This window comes from Equus caballus, chromosome X (genome assembly GCF_041296265.1).
Source record: "Equus caballus isolate H_3958 breed thoroughbred chromosome X, TB-T2T, whole genome shotgun sequence".
Lineage (NCBI taxonomy): Eukaryota > Metazoa > Chordata > Mammalia > Perissodactyla > Equidae > Equus > Equus caballus.
In genome coordinates, this window is record NC_091715.1 from 68,551,510 (window position 1) to 68,568,127 (window position 16,618).

Genomic DNA, 16,618 nt, shown 5'->3' on the forward strand with positions numbered 1-16,618 from the left:
TAGGTCCTTTCTATTGCCCATAGGCAAAAGGGCACAGATGTGGCCTTAATGAGTCAATTGGACTGGGGCTAGAGAGTGGGTGGGGGTGGCTTTCAGAACTGGTGAAGTGTGTGCCACATGGCCAGGGCAACCCCTTAGACTTGGATGTGCATGTGGCGAGGAGGCTGCAGAAGGGGCTGGATCAGTCTGTCTTCCGGGAATGCCCCCAGGCAGCCCGTGTGTTCAACCTGGCATAGGTTCCTGGGGTCTGAAGGCAATGCAGCTAGGTGCTTGGGCTCCTGAAGAGATAATAGCAGTGGCAGTGGTAGGAATTTGGTGCACAGTCCCCTCCAGTCCTTCCCATTCCTCCCATCACACCCAGCTCCCTCTCAGCTAGCCCCCCACACCCCCCCCCATGGGCCTCAGAATTGCTAAACGGATGTCAGATGACGGATGTCAGATCATGCTGTACACCTTTCGACCTCAATGAAAAACATCTCTAGTCGCCCATCTCTTTGTAAGTAACTTTTATTTTTATTTACAACAGAATTGGTGGCTTTATTCCTCCATCTTTAAGGGACTGTTGGCATCAGCAGCCAGATGGAAAGTCCGCAGTGAAGTCAAACTCATTCTGCCCCAGCCACAGCTCCGGAAGCTCATTGGCTCGGTCCAGTCCCAGCTCTACCACCAGCGACATCAGCACCTCCTCATCCACCGGGTCTGAATCGATGATAGCAGGGCTCTGGGCACCGGTAGAAGGAGAGAGTGACCCCGCCCCTCCCACCTGAGCCCCAAAGCCCCAGTTTTGCAGTGGCCCTGCCTCCCCGGGTTGGCCTGGAGTGGCGGCGGCCATCCCATGATACTGGCTGTTAAGCTTCTGCAGCTGCATACTGGCCAGCAGGTGAGGGGCGGGGTGCAGGTTGAAGGGTGGGGGTTTAGTGGGAGGGGTGGCAGTAGGAGAGCCTATTGGAGATGGAGATCCCGAGGAACTAGTGGGAGCCCCACTGGCCTTGGTTCCATTCGAGGCTACCCCGGGGTAGTGCAGGATGGCCACTGCTTTGCGATCTTTCACCCCCAGGTTAGAGTAGGCCAGAGAGCTCATCTCTTGGTTGGCATCCTAGAAGACAGAGAAAGACACAGCATAGTACCCCTGCTCCTGGCTTGTCCCTCTCCCTTCATCAGGCCCAGAAAGCTCCTACATGCGCCCTCATTTGGGGCTAATGGTGGGGAGGGCAGCAAGAACGCCCCTGGAAAGTTAGGCTCCCAGCTGGAGTATCCTTTTGCTGCCATGGCTCTGAGCCCTGAGCTCAGACCCGCCATCCTAAGTGGGTTCGCTGCCCTCATCTCCCTCCCACGACCCTCTCTTCACCTCACCATTCAAAAAAGGGCATTTCCTTGTCCCTTTTCTCAGCCTCACTTTAACCTTTTCCATGGAGTGGTCTTGTTCCAATTCTGCTTCTCTGCCCCCTTCCCTGCCATTTTTCAACACCCCTAGTGGTTCGATTTGAGCACATTTAGGCAGAAGCTCTTCTCATTCTCCTCAGAGAAAGACCTGCCGTCTCCTCTCTGCTAAAGGACACTAGATACCACCCCGAGGAAGGCCTGCCACATGGCCGCAGACCAGTTCGTCTTTCCACGCTTCAGTGTCTCCATCTGTAAAACAGCAAAAGTTACCTCCTTCACAGGTGAGGTGCCACCCTTGACATCGAGTGCAGGCCTTGACATAGTTGGCATTTCAGAGCCTTGGCAGAAGTTGGATAAACTGGTGGGAGGTGATGCTGCCAGCTGGAGCTGTCGCGCTGTATGTGAGGGAGAAGAGGTAATAAGGCAAATGCTTCATTGACCAAGAAAGCCCCATCGAGCCCGAAGCAGGGCAACTCCACACAGCTACAAGGCAAGGACCGTGACAGGGTTAGACTCAACACCAGACGCCACCTGAGCAGACGGGGAGCTCAAGCCAGAACTTTTGCCTGAGGCAGGAAAGGTGCTTGATTCGGCCAGGTGCTGCCCAGGCAGCCAGCTACCCACATCACCAAGAGGGGACACACGTGACTGCTTCCTCATGCAAGTGATTTCAGAGCCCAAGTGGAGGGGGGGTGGCACTGTTCCTGATTCTGAGAGCAGGTATGGCCCTGAATAAGCAGCGCACTTGTCTCAACGGACCACAGACATGCGGGCTGGAGAGCTGGGGCCTCCACTGGACTGGGAGAAAAGTGGGAAGCAGTCAGGGCAAGGAAGACCTAGAAAGCTAGATGCTGCAACCCAGCGAAGGAATCAGTCCCCAAAGCAAATGTCATGGGGCTCCAAAGCCCTGCCTTGGGCATGGGTGTGAGAGAAGCTGATCAGGGTGGTTTGGGCGCTCTGAGGCAGCCAGAGAGCAGCTAGGGATGTCTCAACTTCCTCCGTGCCTCAAGCCACCTCCAAGTGAGCGCCGGCAGCACTGGGCTTTCCCAGGACACCTGTTGAGCCCAGCCACATCCATTTGTAGAGACAGGTGGGAATAATTCTTCCTGGGGGGAAACTGAGGCACAGAAACTCAATGGCTTTCTCATCAGGTAGCAGTGGTTCTGGGAGCAGGATCTAGCACTCCTATGCCCACACACCTCACCTGCCCGCTGGCCAAATCATCATGCCTGGAATGATTCAGATGGCTCCTGAGGAAATGATTCCCTAGCTCAAGTGCCAAAGGATAAGGGGAAGAGGAGAGGAGAACCCCCCAAACCAGAAAATAAGAAATCTCTGAAAACTCTCAAGTTATTTTCCTAGAAGCTTTTTTTTTTTTTAAAGCCCTACACAGTCTAGCCTTCATGATGAATTCGAGATGTAGAATTTCATATTTAAAAATGCCTGTTGGCCCAAAGAATCTTCAGGACCTTAAAGAGTCTCTAGTCTTTCCAGCAAGGCTAGAATTCTCCCCGACACCTCCCTCCCCCCATGTGGTCGTTAAGAATCTGCTCAGACACTTCCAGAAAGTGGCCACTTAACTACCTCTCTTTATCATCTTTGCACCACTTCCTTGTAGGGGAGGGAGGCAAGAAAAACAGAGAAAGGAAGAACGGGGGTAAAAAAAGAAAACATGAGGAAAAAAATCAATTGCTGGGTTGCCACCACTGCTTGATTTGAGCCCTGTTTCTTCTCTGAGAATATTTCAAGCCAGTGATGACAAGATAAGGAGTCTAAGCCATGTCGTCTGTGTCCAAGAGCCCAGCACCTTCAGGATCAAGCAATTTTCATATCCTAAGAAAAATGCCGGGGCGGGGGGAGGGGGGGGCTGCCTATCTTTTCCTGTTTGTATCCAGCCTTCTTTATGCTCCATGGGTACCCGAATGTACAAAAGAAAAAACAGCAGCAGCAATCACAATAACAAAAAGGAACAGAAGGGGGGGCGGGGGGGGGATAGAGAAAACAAGAAAAAAGTATCTCTGTTCTGATATCAGTTCTTGGGGAAGACCATTTTATCATGTCTCCCCCTTCAGGCTGGGAGCTCCCCTAGGCGGGACCCTGTTTCCATTCAGATCTGTCGCCTCCCATCACTGCCGTCCCCCCAACTCCCGCCCGCCCCGACCCCTGGCCTGGGTCTGTGCTCCGTAGGCGCTCAGTAAGTGTTGTTAAATCTATCTGAAGAGGCAATCGAATTTTGAACGGAATCCCTGCCCCTGCATCCCCGATTTTCTGTCCCCACTCTGCCACCCAGCCCATTCAAAGGCAAAACTTGGCAGCGCAGAAATGTCCCAGCCCGCTCTCCAAGCCGCGAGCTGACCACTGCGAAACGGCTGCCAGAGGCGGCTGGGCAACCTGGAGCAACAAGTGCCTCCTCGCCCGCTGGTGCCTCTCGGCCCCGGGAACTGGGTCCCCGTCCCGCCGCCCGCCCTTCGCCCTTCGCTTCAGACCTCCCAGTGGGCCGGCAGCCCCCTCCCGCCTAGATGGGGGTGGGGAGGGGAGAGGAAGAAGAGAGAAGGGAGAGGCAGGTAGGGGGGCCGCGTCTTTGACCTGTTGGGGGACCAAAAGTTAAAATGGCACCAACCGGATGGCTCCATCTCGATTGCTATTTTCTCACTCAGAAGGAGAAATTTAAAAATCCAAACAGTACTGCGGCTTGGCTTGGACGCGCTCTAACCAGACCAGTCAGTTTCGCCACCTGAAAACTAAAGGCCCGTTGTTTGCGGACAGCTCGGCTGCCCTCCTTGCCGCATCCCAGGTGGAGCCGCCGGAGCTGGGTGCAGCAGGGAGCATCCCTGCACGGTGGGCGCGAGCACCCAGGCCAGCAGGGCCCCGAGCGTCCGTTCCCGCAAGTGCTGCATCAAGAGCCGATCGTAGAGACGGGATGGGCAGGCGGGGAGGGGCGCGGGGTCTCGGCCTCCGCGGCGAGTTTGGGGCCCCGCGGTGTTTCCGCGCGCGAGGGCGCACTCCGGCGCCGGCGGCGGCCACTCCCGCGCCTCACCAACACTTACTGAGCGCCCGCGGAGCAGCCGACGCGGCCGCAGGCTGAGCCTACCCCCTAGCCAAGCCGCCTGTGGTCAGTGCTATCACCCCGCTGCGAGAAGAGAGAGGCTCGGAGAGGTTCGGTAACTTGCCCAAGGTCACAGCGCTAGAAAGTGGCGGAGCCGGGATTCGCAGCCAGGTCTGTCTGACTCCAAGTCCGGCGCTCCGCGAGGCTGGGACTCCGTGCGCTGCCCGGCCCCGCTGCCCTCGTTTATAGGGAGAGGGGTGTGTGCGTGGGTGTGCGCGTGTGTGTGGGCGTGCGAGTGGGGGAGAGCAAAGGTCGATTGGGTAGCAGAGGCAAGTTGCCCAAATTCGCTAACTTCCATCCCGCAATTCCGCTGAACTCGGCCCGAAAAGCCCCTCTCGCCTCCAGCCCCCGAAGGAAACCTGAGCTTTGTGCAGCCCCGGAGCCGGAGCGTCCAGATGCGGTCCGGGCGATTAGCAAAGTCGGTGGAAGCCAAGCTGGAGAAAGCGCGGGCGCGGGGAGAAAAGGTGCTGCCTGCCGTCTCCCCGGGAGAAGCGGGCGCTTGGCCCGGCTGGCCGGCAGGCGGGCGCGCTGGCGAGCGAACCGGCTCGCTCGCAGACGGGCGGGCGGCGGCCCCTCTGCCCCCAGCAGAGCAGCCTCCAAACAGAAAACAAGTCCCCCAGAGCCCCTCGGCCCGCCTGGCCGCCGCCCGCGCCCCACGCCCGCTCCGCTGGAGTCCCCGGCCCCGCCGCCCAGCCCAGCGCCCTGCCCGGCGGCCCGGCTTACCTCCGCGAAGCCGCCTGCCCTGGAGAGAGGGAAGCGCGGAGCCCGGTGAGCCGCGGGCGAAGCGGCGGAGCCCCCAGCCCCTGGCACGCACGCCGCCGCCGCGAGCCGGTCGCGCTCAGTGCCACCCGACCCCGGGGCGCCTGGGAAAAGCCCGCACCGCCGCGCCGCGCCGCCGCCGCACCGCACCGTGCCGCGCCAAGCAGCCCCGGCCCGCGCCCGTGCCCGCCCGCCCGCCCGCCCGCAGCTTCGGCGCCTGACTCCGGGGCGGTGGCGGTGGCGGCCACCGCGCTCCCTTCCCGGCGCGGGGGCCCCGGCTCTCAAGCCCCCATTGCTGCCCGGAGAGCCTTGACGCACACGCACACGGCAGCAGGCTGGCCTCGGCTAGGAATCCCAGGAAGGACAGACCCTTTTCCCCCTTTTTCTCTCTCCCCCCAATTTCCACGTCTTTATAACCGGCTTAGGGCATTATTAGCACATGTCCTGGCTCGTGGGCGAGTTGGTGGCAAAATCTGAACTGGATACTCACCGAGGGCCAGAGCGGGTGCCGTGCCTTCCTCAGCCCTCTTCCTCCTCGCCAGGGACGACCCCTCGCCGGCGGGCTGCGGGCGGGCAGCCGGGCGGAGCGGGCCTCCTCTCGGCAGCTCAGCGGTGCCCCTTCTGCAGCTGTGCCGCCGGGAACATTTTATAGCGGCGGCTGGCGTGTGTGGCCCTTTAAAGGCGCTCGAGCTGGTGCAGTCACGGCGGATCGTGTGAAAGCGAAGGGCCGGCCGGGGAACGGAGTCCGAGCGGCCCCGCGGGTCCGGCGGCGCCGGGGACCGGCCGCGGCTCCCGGGGTGGGGCTGGCGGGTCCAGGCCGTGGACTCCGCGAGCCCCGGGCCCCGGCCGACTCGTGGCGCTTCTAAAGCTGGCGGGAGCCCGGGCCCGGGACACGGTCTCTCCCTACCGCCCCGCATGGACTTGCCCAATAAATTCCACTTAGTAATTTCGCTGAGGTGAGGGAGAGCCGTGAGTGTCTGCTTTCTGACCTAAATCTAGCGGGTGGCCGGAGCGGGCTTCAGGGAGTTGGGGGAGAGCTGTGACCCGGAGGAGGGGGACGCACACGGGACGGGGCCGGCGGGGCAGGATTTGGGGTTTCTGCAGGGCTTTCTCAGAGCCCGTCTGCCCCCTTTGGGCTGCACCATCTCCCTTATCGAAGGGCCGAGGCTGGGGGTTTCTTTCCCCTTAAAGTCGCTGGATTCCGGGCAGAGCCTCATGGAGGGCCTGTCCGTCAGCGGTGGCTTCCCTGGAAGGCCTGAGCGGGGGGTGGGTTCGAGGGATTCTCTCTGGTGGTCATCCAGGGCGGAAGGAGGCTGGCGAGATGCGACGCGGAGATGTGCCGCCCTCCCGGACCGTGAGGCCAGGGGCAGCTCACGAGGCTCGCGAAAAGCCAAGAACAGGAGGCAGGGTCCGAGGAGCTTGCCCAGGGGGCTCGCGGGGATTCCTCCTGCCTTCCCACGATGCCAGGTTATTTTGTTGTGGTTATATAATCATTCTCATCTAGCCAGAATAACATTTTGCATTTGGAGCACACCTTTCTCGGGTTGGGATATTATCTTACAAATCTTTATGGGAAAGAGGTCTGCTTCTTCTTCATCTCAGTTCCTGTTCCTTGTGGCCAACAAACTCCCATCTCACCCCTTACAGGAAGGCCACCAGGATTACTCCTCTACCAAACTCCCTTTTTTGGCCCCTTTCGGAAGAACTACTCAGTTTACACTGTTTATAAAACATGCTCTTTAAAAAAAGTCCTGATGTTAAGGAAAAGGGGTGGGGGATGTCATGAAGTCATTTTCACTATATATGTGTTCTGTCTTCCTAATTGGATTTGAAGACATAAAGGTCTTTTTTTTCTTTTTCTTCCTTTCGTTCTTTCATTCTTTCCTTTTTCCTTTTCCTTTTCTTTTTTTAGTATCTTCAAGTGCCCTGCATTTGCTCTTTGAACAAAGTTCTGTTTGTTGACGGGCTGACGGGCTTACTGACATAAACATGGAGAGCAAATGGAGGGACGGATCAAGGCCCTTCTTTGACACTTGGAGGAAGCTGGGGCGAATGCTCCGGACGCCAGGTAAATCCATTCCCCAGCGCCAAAAGCTGCCTTGAGCGTCGCCATTCCTTCCCCCCACCCTACTCCAACACAAACCCCGGTAACAACCACACGCCACACACCATGGCTGCACTTTCTCACTTTGCCCAAAGCCCGTGGGTCGTGCCCAGTTTCCCTCTGATAAAAGGCGGCATCAGTCGGGACCCTAAAACTGCACAGAGTTTGCACGTGAAATACACTCTCGAGCCATCTTGGTGTTTGCGGGAGATGAGCGACCCTAGGCTTTCATATTGTGTTGCTAATTTGGACCTCCGACCTTCCCTCCCTCTCCGCCCCCGCTCAGGAGCGGGTCTGGAAACGGCAGCATCTCCGCTGCAGGCTCCGGATCCGGGAGGTGGCGGATCCGCCCTCCATCTATTGGATGGCTCCCAGGCCAATTGTTAGAAAGAGGCATATGTTCATCTCGGCTTCTGGAGTGTCTCCGGAGCAGTTGCTCCACAGCCAGCCCCCTCCCCCATCCGGACCATTGAAGGGCAGAAAAAGGAGCGCCCTCCGCCACGTTTCTCTGTGCCCACATGCCAGAAAGGGTCTCCCCACTAGTGACTTCCTGTCGTCTCCACTGTACACCTCCTTGGGAGCAGGAAAGAGAGAGGCTTCAAGCACTCAGCTTTGGAGCACAAAAGCCACCCCTTTCCTTTTGGGGGAGATGAGAGAGGAGGTTAGTTGCAGAGGCAGAGAGAGCAAAGGAGACATTTGCATTTCTCTGCAAATATGCCCTGGATCACTGACTTCCCAGTTGGCTCCAGCCGAGCTCAGAGTTCTCCGCTGAACTCTTATCTCTAACTTCGTAACTAGACCGCGGGCTCACCAAGCAAGGAGGGAACAGGGGTGGTCACTCAGCAAGAACATTCTGTGCACCAGTATTGGGCCTGGCATGTTCCCATCCATCATCTCATTTAATTTCCACGACAGCCCTGTGAGGTAGGGTTTACCAAAGGTGAAATGGAGTCCCAGAGATTTGCCCAAGTTCACACAGCCAGGAGGCCTGGTGTTTGAATCCGGGTCAGGCTGACTGCAGTCCTTACTCTCACCCCTACACCTCGCTGCCTGGGAGGGTAAGGAGGCCCTCTAGACAGGTGGTCAAGCGTCGGGGTTCAGGGGTCAGGCCGCCTGCCTGTGTTTAAATCCCTACTTTGCCCTTTACTAGCTGTACGATCTTAGGCCAAGTGGCTCCATTCTTTGAGCCTCAGTTTTCTCATCTGTTAAACGGGGATAATAAGGGTAGCGGCTCTGGGGTTGTTGCAAGGATGGAAGGAGAAGCTTAGCCTGGTTGGTGCTGTTGTGTAGTAAGCGGTCAGCAAATGCTGTGATTGCGCCTTCTGGCTCTTTTCCTTTTGCCTCCCAGCCGTGCCTCAGCTCACATGCTTCAGGTTCAATAATACTTGCTGACTGATTAATTTAAAGACCGGGCTGAGAAGGGATGAAGGAGGTTTATAAACTCAGGAAGGGGAGGGAGAGGAAAATGCAGATTTGTTCTCAAAACCCCACCCTCCAGGACCAAGGGTTGCCTGAGCCATGTGACAGGAGTAAATTACAGACCAGTAAAAGATGATCACTTTTTACAGGACAGCCCACAAACATACAGAGTGGTCTCCAGAAACATATACTCAATATGTGTGTAGAAAAGTTAAAAAGCACAAAACTGTTCCAGAATGTTTGGAGCAGAACTGTTTATAATGGTGAAAACTGGAAAGCCATCGAAATGTCCATGGTAACAGAGTGTCCCTTGGTACCTCGACACTAAAAAAAATCCTGATCTCAAAAACTCTTTTATTCATGGGGAAATGTTCACAACAAAATATTAAATAAAAAAATGCTGGGTACAAAGTTGCATAAATATGATGCCAAGTTGCAAAGGGCACAAAGAGTAGAAAATTAAATACTCAGTATGTTTCCGAGCCCGTATGAATATGGGCAGTGAAGCGACCGTCAGGAAAACACCGAGCCAACAGCAGTGTCGGTAGGGTGGCAGGATTAGGAGTGATGTTTTTCTTCTTTTCTCCGTGTTATGCAATATGGTTATATTATTCTTATAACTAAATATGTTTGTAGTTAACTGCATAAACAGTATGCTCTCACTTTTGTTAAAGTTATATGTGCATAGGAAAAATATTGGAAGGAAATACACCAAAATTGTTAACAGTGGTTACAATTGAGGTAGTGGGATTATGGATGATATTTTTTTCCTTTATTTTTCTGCAATATGATTATATTATTTTCTTACAATTAAAACAGATTCATAATTTGAAAAATGCATAATCAGTACAATCCCACTTGCGTTAAAGGTATGTATGTAAATTGAAAAAAAGGGAAGAAAATATTTTAAAATATTAACAGTTTTTATATTAAGTGATAAAGGATTATGGGTAATTTCCCCTCATCTCTTGATTTTTCTGTAATATGATTTTTATTACTTTTATAATGAAAATAAAATGATACCTACGAATGGCATATATAGTAGGATCCCACTTTTGTTAAAAATGTATATATATGTGCATAGAATAAATCATAGACTACTCCAAAATGTGGTTGTCTCTGGGTGGTGGGGTTATAGGTGATTTTTGTTTTCTCCTTTGTACATGATCTCTTCATTTTCCAAATTTTTTACAGTCACCATGTATTAGTTTTTAATCATGAAAAACTGTAAAAAGCAGTTCGGTACCGAAGTATTTATGGAAAAAAAGGGCACGTCTAGGATTTGCTTTAAAATATTCCAGTGGGGATGGGACTAAAGCGGGTGAGGATAGAGTTGAAGTAAGATGGTAATTATTGAAGATGGGTACATGGGTCTTCATTATAATGTGTACTTGTGTATATGTTTGAAAAGTTCCATAAATATATTTTAAAAAGCATTTTCACATATATTATCCTTTTTAATCTTATGCTAACCCTGTAGGGCTGACTATCTCCATTTTATAGAAACCTGGGGTTCAAAGAGGTGAAGTCAGTTGCCCCAGATCACACAACCAGGAAGCAAGAGAGTGGGCTGACCTGGGGAGCCTCACTCCACACCCAGGGCTCATCACCACATCCCAATTGCTTCTCCTGTTTCATAATTAAAAATAATTAACATTTTGTCTGGTTATAAACGTCATAATTGTTCCCTGCACAGAATTTGGAAATAACAGAAAAGCACCAGGAGGGAAACATAATAACCCAACCGCATCATAGTTAACCCTTTGGTGTCTGGCCATGCAGACTTTATCCCGCTGCCTCTGACTCCAGAGGTAATGGATGGGGCAGACATCTTCTCAGGAAGACTAGTGAGTCCTTCCTAATGGGCTAGTAAGTGAAGCCGCAGCTGTTTGGGGGCCCCTTCATGTGTGGGGGGCTCAGGAGATGGTGGGTCCTAGCCAGGCTCCCCCATTTTCCCCTGCTGCCCCCTTCAGATACTGCAGTCTGGAGCACAGTTCTTGCCTATATCCTTCCTTCCCCCTGACGATCTCAAGGAATAGAAGTCCATTTAGAGAAGTCTGGGTGGCCCTTCTCTGCTTGCTCTATCTGCAGACCCTGCCCAGAAGCCACCTTGGGATCCTGCGAGTCTGCAACCACACTGAGTGTGGCTGTGCCTCCATTTCCCCATCTGGAAGATGCTAGTGAGAATAGCAGACCGGTCGGCCTCTGCCAGGGAGTGATGAGCTAATGTCTGTAGTGCTTTCCAGCCCCTCAGAGCAAGGTGCCGGAGCCTCCCCAGCTCTGCGCCTGCCCCTGCCAGCCCGAGTGAGCGCCTGGGCCTGGCCGCCCGCGGAGGGAGTGGCCACATTCCTCTGCCCCAGGCCAGCGGGCTTGGACAGGCACTCGCTTCTGCTCCTGTGTTAAGAAAAAGGAGAAGGATTGAAAAGAAGAGAAGACAAAGGAGAAGAAGAGAGGAAATAAGATTAGTACTGGGGAAAGGGCCTTGAGAAACAGAAAACTGAGACAAGAGAAGAGTGATAACAGGGCATCCTCGTAGATTGTAGCCTTGGTTTCCTGATGACACAAGGGAGTGGAGGAAGTTTTGGAAAGGGTCAAGAATTGGGTCCAGTTGAATTGATTCCGTACTTGATTTCCTGTTATTTATATGCAATGGGAAAACCACAACTATACAAACAACTCTGGCCACCCAGCCTCTTGTACCCTTGGGAACCGTCTTCATGGCTCTGCCCACTCCAGCCTTTGGGGACGTCATTCTAGTGTATGCCCCTTCTTTGTGCCCCCTTCTAGCATTCAACTTCACAAGAACGCTAGGAAGTCAACACTACCATCTCCGTTTTAGAGAGAGAGGCACTGAGGCACAGAGAGGTGCAATACCAAGCCCAAGATCACACAGCTCGTAAGCAGCAGAGCTGGGATTCACAGCCAGGTCTGACTCACTCCTAAGGCAAACTCTTCCCACTAGGCTACCTGTTCCTCTGTTATGTGTGTCTATGCTTTTCTTTCTTCGAGAATGGATGCTCCGCCACACCCACTGCAGTAAATGGTCAGTGTGTGTGGCCAGAATGTATGCGTGGCCCAGATTGAGGGAGAGACCTTGAGAGGGGAGCCCAGTTCTAGGGGTTGTGGCAGGAATCTCTAGGGATGACGTGCATGGGGGGAGAGGGCTGTAGCATGCGGGGTGGCAAAGATGCCTCTGAAAAATATTCCGCAGGGAAGAGCACAGTGTTGTACAAGGCAGGGAGGGAGAGAGATGCTGGGGTAGGAGAGAAAGAGAGGCAGCCAGGCTGGCCAGGCCTTGCGCTCTTCGCTGTTGGGGTGTCAGCGGGGAAGCTGGAGGCCTTGGGAAGGTGTGAGGCTTTGTGGGGGAAGAGAAACTCTGCTTTAAGCGTGTTTAGTTTAAGCTGTTGGCAGAACATCCAAGTGGAAATAGCTTGCACACAGCCAGGAATATAGGGCTGGAAAGAAAGTGTGAGGTTGTGTCAAAAAGAGCAATCGGCAGGATGACTTTTGGCCAAACTGTGGGGGACATTCCCCTGCCTCTCTCCACCGGTGCAGACACACAGAGAGGGGCTTTCTCCTCAGGGCCCTGAGGCTGGGTTTTCACCTCAGTTCTCCCTTCCTCTCCCCTCCCCGGCCCCTCCAGCCCAGCGCAATCATGGACACATGCTTCAAAGCCCTAAAGGGTAGGGTGAGGGGATCTCAGTCCATACGTTTCCCTGTGCCAGGGAGTGACCAGGGCCCCATCTCACTTTGCTAAATACATTTTGGCCAGGCCTCGAGCATACCAGGCCTTCCCTAGTTTCGCTTTAGCTTCTAGAATGTAAACCTTTGGGGTCTTGTTTGCTCTCCCTTTTCTGTCATCCCCCCACTCTGGCCAGTGCAGTGTCTTTCAGCTTACTTCTTCCTTAAGAAGATGAGGCCATTTTAGTCTAGCCTCGCTCCCTGCAGCGTAGGGCTCAAACTGTTCCCCTTACCTGAGCCCTGAGGTGATGTTGCAGCCCCTTAGCCCTCAACCTCATCTCCATGCTGGGAGCCTTTCCTGCGCTCACCTCTCTTGGGCTCTGGGGCCCTGCCCTCCCAGCCTCCCAATCCCATTGCATATGAGGCCTCAAGCTTCCACTGTTCATCCATCCAAGGACCCCAGTTTTCCTCCAATCAGAGCCCCTGCTGGCATGGACAAGAGAGGTCTCCCAGCTTGGACCAGAAGCCCCTATTGCCTCTCTTGGCCCTTAACTCTGGGTCTGGGGTCGGCTCAGACAAACACGGCTGGGTGAACGTGGTTAGGATTCATTTTGCATGTACAACTTGGGGGACTGGAAACATTTCCCCTGATCCCCACAGCCATGACTCTCGTCCCTCTGGGGATCAGCGATGAGAGCTAGAGATGGATCAAGGATCTAGGGTACCTCAGGGGTCAGAGTGCAGACTTTGCTGCCAGCCACGCAGAGAGGCCCACAGGCCCCGTTACCCAAGGCCTCTCTCCTGCCTTGACACAGGGGCGGTGTCCTTCAGCTAGCGTATCCCGTCTCCTTGGGCTAATCACAGAAAGGCTCTTCCTCTGGGAGGCCTGATTAGAAACAGGTGCTGCTCCCTCTGGGCTTTACTCAACCCTCACCCCAGGGTGCACGGCTTTGCAAGAGGAACCAAGCTGACTTGCAGGTGTCCCTGTGTGGGGTGCACACTTGGAGGCCCTGCAGAGACATGAGTCTGCCCTCCACATGACTCGGCTCCTGCAGTGGCCCATCGCCCTGAAGAACACCTCCTCAGAGGAGTTCCAGTCCTACGAGCTCCGATGAAAAATATCAATGGTAACGTTTTCTGAGCACTTATTCAGTGACAGACCCTCAGTGTTCTTAGAGCTCTGTACTTCTCTCATCTAATCCCCACAACAATCTGAGGTGTAAGGCTAATACTATGATTACCTCATCTCTATTTGGCTGATAGGGAAGTTGAGGCACAGAGACGTTAGTCAGCTTGCCAACATTCTACACCCTGTATGTTTTGGGCTGAGGATTCGAACCAAGAAAACTGGCCCCAGGGCCTCTGCTGGTGACCACTGGCCCTCACTACCTTCTAAGCAATGCCCCCTGGGACCCTTCTCTTATATGCATATATGTGTGTGTGTGTATATATATATGTATATATATATATATATATATGTACATATATATAAGGGCCTTTCCCATCCATGAGCGAGGTCGATTCTCACACCCCCTGCTCCCCCGATGTGAGGTTGTCACTATTATTATCAGTCCCATGTTACAGATGAAGGAAGGAGGCTCAGAGAGGTGAGGCAACCTTGCTGAGGTCACGTAGCTAGCAAGTGAGGATGCTGGGATTTGGATCCAGTTTTGCCTGGTTTTATCTCCCTTTCCTGCTCTTTAGCTCCCCCCTCCCCTGACAGGCTCTTGCCTTTTCCTCAAAACTGAATGTCAGAGCGGTGGGGACTGGAGAGACGACCTCATCCGAACCTCTCTCACTGTTACAGAGGAGGAAGCTAGCACTGTATTGATACCTGGTTAGTGTCAGGGGAAAAGAGACAGACTGAGCGGAAAGAAATGTATTCAATGGAGAGAGAAAGAAAGAATGAATGAGAGCGAGAGAAAGAGCGAAAGAGTGAGAGAGTGAGTGCCTGGGAAGAAAACAAGGCAAGGAAAAGAAATCAAATGAGAAAGAAACCGGCCCAAAGTGGGGGGAGGCCTAAGTGACTGGCTGTCTGGAAGCAGCGCTGCGCTCACTGGGGGCGTGTGTTTGTGAAGCAGGGGAGCTGGACCGACAGGTGCGAGGGCCCAACTGCTGCCAGCCAAGAACCGTCCAGGCCCAGCGCCCAACCGGAAGGAAAGCATGGCCCTCGAGAAGGACTTCTCCAGGGGACTTTCGGCTGGGGGATTGCGGGTGGAGCTGCCCTCTCCTGGGCAGGGCAGACCTTCAGCAGGCCTGGGGGGGGGTGCGGGGGGGGGCGGGGGGTGCAGAAGGTTCCCACAGCCTCTCTTTGCACTTCTCATACATTTTCTTCAAACCTCTTCCTTTGGGAAAAGTGTTACCTTTGGAGTCTCCAATATGGATGATTCCTTGCTATGTTTGAGTCCCAGGCTCTGTGGCCCCGGCCTTGCCCACTCTGAGGGGATGAGTAAACGCCAATTCATGCTACCATCCCAGCTGGAACACAGTCAGGATAGGTAGGGAGGGGATAATGGCTGCCGAGACCCGACCGGTCACCTTCCCAGCCAGCTCGAGGCAAGGCTTAGTGTGATATGGAGAGCATGGGGCTCTGCCATCAGATTGACCTTGGTTCAAGTCTCGAGGCTGCCACTTCCTAGCTGTGTGACCTTGGGTAAGTGACTTTAGCTCACTGGGCCTCAGTTTCCTTAGATGTAGAGTGGGGAAAATAAGAATACCTACCTTATGAGGCTGTGCCAGGGTTGAGTGAGATAACGTCTGTGGCTATAAACTGAAGTGCTATACACATGTGAGTAATTACTCTTCCCTGACTCCTGTTCCCTGCTGCTTAGGGGTTGGAGTCAGCCTTCCAATTCGAGTCCAGTTCCAAGCCTGACTTCACCTCCTTGGCCCTGTTTTCCTCATTGTCACATATGACTGTGTGGGAAGTCGGGCCTCCCGACCCACCGGGGTGGGCTCAGGGCTGGCTGTTACTCCTATGCAGTTGTTCCCTCAGGCCACAAACTCCAGCTGAGCCCCTGCTCCACTCTGCTTTGGTCACCAAGGCCTCAGAGAGGACCAACGTGCCACTTTGGCCTTCAAGGATTTCCCAGTACAGTGGGGGAGATCAAAAAGCAGACATTAATAAAATCAACTGGGAGATAGGAGGGGGTGACGTCTGAGCTGAAGGCCAGCATTCACCAGGTGTTGGGGACAGCTTGTGCAAAGGCATTGATGGGAACTAGGAGAACAGCACAGGATGGGTTTGGTGAGGTCACAGGAGCTTGGATGCCACTTTAAGAAATTCAGCCTTGATATTGTGCTCACTGAAGGTGACGCAGGCAGATATACATGGAGCTCAGTACAGCTTGTTACTCAGTAAAGCACGCTCGTTGCCTCGACCTTCTCCATCCACCCTCCACCCCCACCAGCAAGCAATCGAGCCAAGCCCTAAGCTTCCGGGAGAGATCCCAGTTCTCTCTCCTGAACTCGGCCAAATAAGGCACTTGATCCCCTGTCCCCTGTCCCCTCCTCCCCCACCCCAGCTTCTCAAGCTCAGTAAATGGCACCTCTGTTCGCCAGGTTTGTCAGACTAAAGACCTTGCCTTTCTCTTTCTCTCGAAACCCTATGTCCAGCTGATCAGCCAATTCTGTCAGCTCTCTCTTTAAAATACATCCAGGATCCAAACCACTTCTTACCACTTCCACAGCAACTACTCTCGTCCAAGCCACTGCCATCTCTTACCTAGATCACTGCCAGCAGCCTCCTCAGGGGTCTTGTTGCTCTCCTCGTGCCCTGTCCCTTACAGTCTGTTCTCAACACAGCAGCCAGAGGGATCCTGTTCTTCTCTGCTCGGGAGCCTCCAATGGCTCTCCATCCCACCCAGGGCAAAAGTCAAAGTCCTTACAGTGGCCGCTATGACCTGGTCCCTCCTACTTCACCACACTCTCTTCTTCCCCCCTCCCCCTCATTCCCTCAGCTTCTGGTACACTGGCCTCTCTGTTTTTCGGACATGACAAGGCAGTTCCTGTCTCACTTTCTTTGCATTTGCTGTTCCCTCTGCCTGGAACATTCTTGCCAGGATAGTCACATGGCTTGCCACCTCACTGCATTCAAGTCTTTGCTCATGTCACCTCCTCAAATGGGCCTTCCCTGGGCACTCTATCTAAAACAGCAACTCCATCAC

At 53.9% G+C, this 16,618-nt stretch overlaps 1 protein-coding gene and 1 long non-coding RNA gene across 15 annotated transcripts; one reads left to right on the forward strand and one right to left on the reverse strand.

Moving 5' to 3' along the window:
• Positions 1–489: 489 nt before the first annotated feature.
• On the reverse strand, positions 490–16,318 carry CITED1 (Cbp/p300 interacting transactivator with Glu/Asp rich carboxy-terminal domain 1). 13 transcript variants are annotated; one of them, XM_070257497.1, is made up of 6 exons: positions 5,573–5,680; positions 5,213–5,231; positions 4,849–4,923; positions 4,004–4,124; positions 1,654–1,778; positions 490–1,096 (listed from the first exon to the last, which is right to left on the reverse strand). In XM_070257497.1, exons 4-6 carry the CDS (start codon positions 4,014–4,016, stop codon positions 569–571), a joined length of 666 nt encoding a protein of 221 aa, XP_070113598.1. In that variant the 5' UTR covers positions 4,017–4,124; positions 4,849–4,923; positions 5,213–5,231; positions 5,573–5,680; the 3' UTR covers positions 490–568. The 13 variants fall into 13 exon arrangements, with proteins under 13 accessions (XP_070113598.1, XP_070113596.1, XP_023489265.2 ...); XM_070257495.1 differs by lacking the exons at positions 4,849–4,923; positions 5,573–5,680 and adding an exon at positions 5,739–5,839; XM_023633497.2 differs by lacking the exon at positions 4,849–4,923.
• Positions 6,066–10,207, forward strand: LOC138921865 (uncharacterized). Of its 2 annotated transcripts, XR_011434760.1 has the most exons (4): positions 6,066–6,204; positions 6,550–6,715; positions 7,161–7,316; positions 7,639–10,207. It is a non-coding gene; the product is annotated as an uncharacterized lncRNA (long non-coding RNA). The 2 variants fall into 2 exon arrangements; XR_011434762.1 differs by lacking the exon at positions 6,550–6,715 and having other exon boundaries at positions 6,067–6,204.
• Positions 16,319–16,618: the final 300 nt, after the last annotated feature.

Bases quoted from the DNA above. Each gene is read 5' to 3' on its own strand.
- CITED1 (XM_001488044.7), bottom strand. From the start codon at position 6,165: ATGCGGGGCGGTAGGGAGAGACCGTGTCCCGGGCCCGGGCTCCCGCCA. The intron at 1,779-5,738 runs GTGAGTATCCAG...CCTCACATACAG, and splicing joins GGCACCCGCTCTGGCCCTCG to CGCGACAGCTCCAGCTGGCA. The intron at 1,097-1,653 runs GTAACTTTTGCT...TCTGTCTTCTAG, and splicing joins GCACCTCACCTGTGAAGGAG to GATGCCAACCAAGAGATGAG.